This window comes from Palaemon carinicauda, chromosome 17 (genome assembly GCF_036898095.1).
Source record: "Palaemon carinicauda isolate YSFRI2023 chromosome 17, ASM3689809v2, whole genome shotgun sequence".
Taxonomy (NCBI): Eukaryota; Metazoa; Arthropoda; class Malacostraca; order Decapoda; family Palaemonidae; genus Palaemon; species Palaemon carinicauda.
Genome location: NC_090741.1, coordinates 3604760 through 3612958, shown reverse-complemented (window position 1 = coordinate 3612958; position 8199 = coordinate 3604760). Strand labels below are relative to the sequence as shown.

The 8199-nt window shown below is 44.3% G+C and overlaps 1 protein-coding gene across 1 annotated transcript; it reads right to left on the bottom strand.

The window, feature by feature from the left end:
* Positions 1–311: 311 nt before the first annotated feature.
* On the bottom strand, positions 312–1499 carry LOC137656188 (uncharacterized). Its single transcript, XM_068390362.1, has one exon. The coding sequence runs from the start codon at positions 1497–1499 to the stop codon at positions 312–314; it is 1188 nt and encodes a 395-aa protein (XP_068246463.1).
* Positions 1500–8199: the final 6700 nt, after the last annotated feature.

Sequence of the window (8199 nt, the reverse complement as noted above, 5' to 3'; positions counted from 1 at the left end):
TCCAACAACATTTGGTCCAATTTTAAATCTCTTCAATCCATAACTTCCCCAATAGATAATTAAACCTTGTAAAGACCTCTTTCTCCCTTGTTGTTCATAATATAAAACTAAAGAAAAACTGCTCAACATAACATAACTACCCTTTGCGGAATAATAACTTTTTTAGCGTAGCTGAATCTTAAAGTATTCAAGGTAAGAAATCTAAGAAATAACATCTGAAGTGAAAATAAAAAAAACGTAAACAAAAGTTGATAATTTTAATAGTAGCACAGTGTAAAACAATGAATGATTTAAAAAAAAGGAAAGATTGTTTAAAATTGGTGCAAATTATATGCCACATTCTTCAGAAACTCTGCTTTCCTCGTTGACTCATATCCAGTTACCAATCTTTTGAGACGGTCGGTGATTTTTTTATATCGGGAACAAGAATTTGACGGATCTCCTCGTAGTATTTGAGTCAATCTACCTTGAATAAATCCTTCTTCTTCCTTCAAGGTTTTGATAAATTTCCAAATGTTCAAATGTGCTCCACCCGCTGAACGTTTTATAGCAGAATGAAACCCCTCTGCAGCATTGTTTGTTCTGGGTAAATCTTGAAGAATACGCTCATTAACATTCCATACATCTATTGGGAAGATAGGTGAATCTCTCCTTCGTCTCGCACCACGTCCTCTTACTACTCCCATGAAAGTCACATCAAAGTAAGTTATTAATTCGGAAGGTATTTCGTCATCGTCAATCAATTCCTCATATGCCTCTCCAACATCTTCAGTGGGGAGAAATGCTAATGCTGAAAAACATCTTATTTTAAGACAAAATTCAGAGTGTTTGTTACATTTTTCTTTGAGACCTAGATCAACAATTTTTCTAAATATGGACTGCCCCAGATGAAACAAACATGCAGCAATAGATGAATTAGGGAATGATGAATTAAATGACTTATGAATGGCTACTTCAAAATCTGCCATGAGATCAACTGGATCTACATTAGGTTGCATAATTTTCAATTGTTCAAAAAATGATTGATATGTCTGCTTGGTTTTATTCGGCAGTAATGCAAAGACCCGTGGGAAACTGCTACCATTAACTTGTACATGAATGCAAAATAGTTGATACCACTGTTCTGGCACAATTTTGAATGTCCCATCACATGCCCAATGACAATATGTTGCTATATCTTCGAGAGCTCTTTCTGATGCAAATATTAGAATTCTTTGATGATCCTCGATGCCTGAATCATATCTTAGAAACTGTTCGCCATTATCTAGTTTACCGTATTTGTAAGGGATCTCAAATCCATGTCTAGCCACTGGATTAGCAGGAAATCCGGATTGCTTTTGTCGGCACCTTTGAATATTCTTTGAAATTACTTGCGTACGAGGGAGCTGAGAGCAAGTATTTTCAGTTATCTCCGTAAACTTTCTTGATAATATGCTTCGCGAACTTGCTGCTGTTTTCAATCGCTTCTTCCTTGATTTCAGCAACTGCTTTTTTAGCATTTAATGCATCTAAATTTGCGTGATGAAGGTGCTCACCAAAAGAATAAATAATTTTGGGTACATTGTCTTCCGTAACCGTATGAATGCGCACTGAACACAGCTGCCTCTTCTCACACCTCCAGTATTCTTATCCAAGTTTTGTATTATTTAAATGAAAATCGTAGATGTAATTACTTTCATCTACTACTTTTCTTTTCAGCTTTGTTGATTGTATGAACTTTGCCATTTCGGAATGGGCAGATCCAGAAACTGAAGTACTAAACTTGCAGCACACTATATACATAGTACCATACTAAAGAGAGAGAAGGAGAAAGGAGTTGTTAAGCAAGACTAATGGGGTAATTAGAAAATAAGCTTATTACTTTTTAATAAATGTCAATAAAGTATAAACTTTTAACACAGTAGTAAAGTAAACGGTAATAACAATCCCCTAAAATACTTGTTTTCTTTAGAAATTGGACCAAGTGTCGTTGGACCAAAAGTCCATCGAACGAAAAGACATTGGACAAAAAGACATGGACGAAGTGTCGTCGGATGAAGTGACATTGGACAAAAAGACCACCCACCGTTTGGAAGATACGGTGTTGGATCCGGTGTTTCACTGTTGAGTTTGGAGCAATCAATTCCGTTCCCATCTGATGGTTGTGGCTGTATGAGAAGCAGCGTGGGCCCTCTCGAGTTACGTCGGTGTGGCCTGTTTAGATGTGGGAATTTCAGGAGTTTGGTTTCATTCCTGGATTGTGATTTCCAGGTGTATCTTCGTATCGGTGGCTGAAGAAGAACCTCTCACTCAAGAAATATTTTTCTAATACACTCTATTCACTCGGAGACCTCTAGAACTGCTTGTTTGAATGTCAGCTAAGTTTTGTTTTATTATATTTATTATTTTTCCATAAATATTACCTGAGCTCTTAGATACCAGTCGTATCTGCAAGTGTTTGTCATTTAAGCCTAATAAAAATGTTTTGAAGTGTTGTTTCGTGTGTAATTCTCCTCCTCATAATTAAACCTGTTTTTAAATATGTGTTGTGGTTGTTCATGCTGTGGACATCGTAACAACAGCACGAATCAATTTGATTCCTAAAACCACAGAATTATTCAAACGACAACCAGTCCCAAGGTGCTCTTCAGAATGACCTGTCTTGCAGAAAGCCACCAGAAAATCTCTGACATGATTGTGTAGATGCATTACTGAGGAAAATTTTATAACATACAAAAAGTTTAGAGCACTGTTCCGTCGTGCCATGAAAAACGCATGACGCTAGTCTTGTTTCCTCCATTAAAAGTAGAACACTACCATCTTCTGTATGGAGAAAAATAAAAAAAAATCGCAGGCAAATTTACCCTAAACCCACCGCCAGTGTTGAAGGTGAACGGTCAGTATGTGACTGAAGCAAATGATGTTAGCAATCCCCTGGCTGATAACTTTTTAGATGCATCATGTAAGTGTGAAGCAGCTCCTGGTCACCAGTATAGGAGCATTGAAGAAAAGAAAATTTTTAATTTTGCAACAGGAAGGGAAGAGTCAGAAAATTCTCCTTTTCTTGATAGATAATTTGATTTTGCACTTGTTATTTGTAACAAAACAGCCCATGGACCCAATGGAATTCCATATGCAATGATTAAACATATACCTTTTAATACAAAGTTATTTATTTTAAGCATTATTAATAGAATATGGCATGATCATAGTTATCCAAGTGTTTGGCAAGTAGCCATTATTTTAGCCTTTTTAAAAACCCGCTAAGGAAAAGTTTTTAGCAGCAAATTATCGGGCAATTGCATTGACATCTTGTTTATGTAAAATCATGGAGAAGATGGTCAATGCAAGACTGATGTGGTACCTTGAAAAGAAAGGTATTATATTACCTATCCAGTGTGATTCTTGAAAATGCACTCAACAACTGATGTGTTGATACGACTTGAGTCCTCTATTTGTGAAGCCTTTGTTTCCAAACAACACCATGTAACAGTTTTTTTTTTTTTTTTTTTTTTTTTTTTTTACATTAAAAAGGCATATGATACTGCATGGAGACATGGTGTACTTAAAAACCATTCATGAATTGGGATTAAGAGGAGAGCTACCACTGTTTATTCAGTCATTTCTTACACATATATTTTTTCAAGTGAGAGTAGGGAAAACTCTATCAGAGAATAAATGTAAGGAGGACAGAGTTCCCCAGGGTAGTCTGCTGAGTGTGACCTCGATCCTTGTCGATTCATGTATCTCACAACTACCTCGCTGTCCATCACCAACCTTATGTGGATCGAGTGACGCGGGGAGACTTTCTTTAAAGTAAGGAGCACTGCCCTAGCTTCTAGAAAGTTTTATGTGAAAGGTCTTGAATAGCTTGGACCAAGTCCCCTGGACTTTTTTCCGATGAGAGTGACCTCCCCATCCCTCCTTCGAGGCGTCTGAGTGAATCGTCACCGACGGGGGAGGTGGCTGAAGAAGAACCGACTTCTTTAGATGTCTGGCTTGGGACCAAGGCCTGAGAAGAGTACTTAGCCGAAGCGGCTGGTCTTCTAAGATCTCTTCGCGCGTTTGATGCATAACTTCTCCAAACTCCGATTGTAACCTTTAGCTGTGCTCTTAGCACTGGGTCTGTCACCGAAGCAAACTGGAGAGAGCGCAGTACCCTCTCCTGCTCGTGTCTTGATATCCTTTCGGAATCTAGAAGTATCTTGACAGAACCCGCTATCTCCTTCCTTTTCTTCGCCGGGATGGAGAAACGGTGTGACAAAAGGTCCCAGTGGATTCCCAGCCACTGGAACTTTTGAGATGGAGAAAGTCGAGACTTTTTTCTGTTGATCTTGAAGCCTAGGTACTCTAGGAACTGGATCACTTGACTGGAAGCTTGCAAGCATTCTGTCTCAGATGCTGCCCACACCAACCAGTCGTCCAGGTAGGCTACTACCTGAATTCCCTTTAGGCGTAATTGTCTGAGAGCTACGCTCGCAAGCTTCGTAAAAATCCTTGGGGCTATGTTTAGCCCGAATGGCATGGCTCCGAAGGCGTATAGTCTTCGTTGTAGCCTGAACCCTAGGTAGGGGGAGAGTCGATGGCTAATTGGAATGTGCCAATAGGCGTCTGACAAGTCTATAGAGACGGAATATGCCCTCTTGGGCAGTAAGGTCCTTATGTGTTGCAGTGTTAGCATTTTGAATTTGCAATTCACCATGAACTTGTTGAGTGGCGACAAGTCCAGAATGACTCTGAGCTTTTCCGAGTCTTTCTTGGGAACACAAAACAGCCTCACTTAGAAATTGATGGGCTTCACCCTTCGGATCACCATTTTTCTCCAACAGTTCTTGAACGTACTCCTCCATAACGGGGGTGGAGTGTTGGAAAAACCGAAGGCACGGGAGTGGAGTGCTGTACCAGCTCCCACCCAGTCCATTCTTGAGTAGGCTGTGGGCCCAGGGATCGAAGGTCCACCGATCCCGAAATTTCAGAAGTCTCCCTCCTACCGGTATCACCTCACTTGGACTGCCGTCCTGAGGTCTTGCCTTCCTGACCACGACCACCCCTGAATCCCCTTCCCCTTGAGGGGCGTCTAGACGAGCCTCTGGCTGCTCCTCTAGGCTTTGCTCGAAAGGAAGTAGACTGCCCTTCGAACGCTGGGGTGAATGCCGTGGACTGTGTCGACACGGCCTGGGGTACCCACTGAAAAGTGGTCGGGGTTTGTGCCACGATCTGGGGCACTGGGGGCAATGGCAATTGCAGTTGCTGTTGCTGTCTAAGAGGCTTGGCTGGCCGAGACGGTAGCCTAGTCCTCATAGTCTTCCTCTTTGGTTGAGGACCCTCATCCGGGGAAGACTTTCTTTTGATAGCCAGGCCCCACATCTGGAGAAGGTTTCTATTCTCCAAGGCGGCCTTATCAACAACTTCTTTGACCAAGTCGGTAGGGAAAAGGTCTTTTCCCCAAATGTTGGAGGAGATTAGTTTCCTTGGCTCGTGCCTCACTGTAGCCGAGGTAAACACGAACTCCCTACAAGCTCTCCTTGCCTTGACGAAGCCATAAAGGTCCTTCGTCACTGTGGCCAGATGAGTCTTGGCCACTACCATGAACATTTCATGGACCTTGGGGTCACTTGCCATCGTCTCGAGAGTAGTCTGAAGAGACATTGAGGCAGTCAGTCTTTCTTTTGTATCGAACTCTCTTCGCAAAAGAAAGTCAGACAGCTTAGGGAGGTCCTCGCCGAACTGACGTCCGGCAATATCAGCCTCCAACTTTCCAACTGAGAACGTAAGATGGACGTCCTTCCAGTCTTTGTGGTCCATAGGCAGGGCCAGCGACAAGGGTTTACACTCCTCTAGGGAGGGGCAAGGCTTGCCGGCCTCGACTCCTTTTAGTACAGCCAGAAACCCTTTCTGTAAAAGGGGGAAGGCTCTAGTAGGCGAGGACACAAAGGAAGGGAGCTTCCTGTTCAATGCGGCTACCTTTGAGTTAGAGAAGCCCCTCTCTTTCATCGAGGATGAAAGTAGAGCTTGAGCCTTAGCATGGTCCATCACTATGACCTCCTTCGGCTCTGTCTCCTCCTTTGAAGCTGGTTCCTTCCTCAGCCGGACAGAACAGTCCGGATATGATGCCTTGCTGGGCCAGAATTCCACCTCCTCCAGGGGAACTGAGCCCAGCTTATCCGAGATGACGATCTTTCCAGTCGTCATCGGCATGTGCTCAGCATGCCTCTATGGGTTAGCATCTGAGCACAAGGGAAGGTCTTTCACATTGAGCTTTTCTGGGGCCCATGTGATTCTGCAAGGCACTGCATTCGCAGTTCCATTGCAGCCGCCTTCTCCTGATTCTCCTTCTGCATTTGTTGGATCATTCCAACAATAGAAGAGAGGGCCTGTCCCAGCTCTACTGGGAGACCGGCCGATGTTGAGGGAATAGGCTCCGGAATCTGAACCGGAGTAGCCGACACCTCGTCGACGTCTACCTCTACAACGTCTGGGGCTTGAACTTCATCCTGGGCTTCTGCTAGGAGGTCTTCCTCCAGACACTTGTCCACATCAGACATCCTGTCATCTAACTGGATGTCTTGCATCGCGACCGCGACTTCAGCATCCACCTGGATCTGAACTTAGGGGATCTCCTCTTGAGGCTGGGGAATCACTGCATCAGCTGATGCCTTAGGGAAAAGATACGGCCTCATCTTCTCACTTGGAAGATAAGGGCCAGAAGTGTTCTTTTGGAAGCCCCTTACCCAAGTACGAAGCTTCTTCCTAGCTATAGGCCTATCCCTTGATTCCTCCTCCTAGGGGAATCAAAGGTCTCAGTAATCAGGTTAGTGCACACAGTACATACCTGAGGGTCCCAATACCGGAGATCATCCTTGGAGACAGCGTATGCTGCGTGTCTCCTACGAAACTCATGTCCGCAGAGGTTCTTGCTGCGGACGTTGCAGAAAGCACTTCCGCACTTCGGAGTGTCCTTCTGTAAAGAGAAGAAATTTCCATGAGTATCAAGTGAACTATGTATCACTGGATATGCATAGTATAGCATAACAATTCAGAAAGGAAAGACACACACTTGTGTTTCCCTCACAACCCATTGCTGCAGCCTTCCAGATAATAAAATCAAATGGTTAATCTCTTCTAGAGTAACCAATGCAAAGTTTCCAGAGGAAACAGGTGGAGCTCACACCTAAGCAATGATTTTAAAAACCTGGATAATAGACAGGAAAGAACTCACTTTCCTATCTGTAGGGCAACAGCAAAGGATTGTGCAAGAAAACACAAAAGTGTTAGAACACACAGTGCTGTACCAACACCCTTACCATAGTTTTCTTCTTACTGTATATGTTATACTGAAGATTACTAGTACAGTATAGGGGGATACGTGCCGGCCGGCACTTGCCGGCCAGCACTCACCATAACTAGCTTTGAAGTATACTACTTAACAGCTATAAGGCGGCAGCACTCTGGTTCAAATGCATGTGCCGGCCGGCAGCAACTGCCGGCCGGCAACAGCCAATGTCGGCCGGCAATGGCTGCCGGCCGGCAACTACACAAGGTAGTACCCAGCTGCCGGCCACACTCTTGGTGACCGGCAGACAAGGGCTGACATAAGCCGGCCGGCAAAGGTACAAGACCGATGCCAGCCGGCAGCAAAAGAACCAGAGGACTACACCTGCCCGGCTGCCGGCCTCGGGTACAGCACTAGAAGAAAAATAGAATGGATGCCGGGATAAGAGTGTACACTACCTCCAAGCCCGGCAATCCGAAAGAGTGCATATAAGGAAGGGGAGAATCTAATTCAGGCTTCCTGACCAATGCCGTCTGGCTCTACAGGCAGGCATGGAAGAGGGACCAAGGGAGGTCCGGGCAGCACTCAAAAATATAAGACCCTTGCCGGCCGGCAGCTCTGCCGGCCGGCAAGGGGCTGAGTCAATTCCACATCCTAAACTATACTAGGTCCAGATGTAGAACGACGTACAGTACTGTAATGGCTAGGCCATTACGGAGATAGAGGGGGAAGGGACAAGAGGGTCCTACCGACCTTGCTTTAGTGACGGATCACCCGCAGCCCAGAAACTTATCTTAGCCTAAGGGAGATCTAAGGGGGAAGGCCAGCAATACTTGCCAGCTCCCAGAGCACCAAAGCAAGGAAGGTGTTGCTACCCCCAGGGAAAGAAACTTATCATCCCCCGAGAACAGCAACAAGGACTAGTCTGGTAGATCACAAAAGAAGGA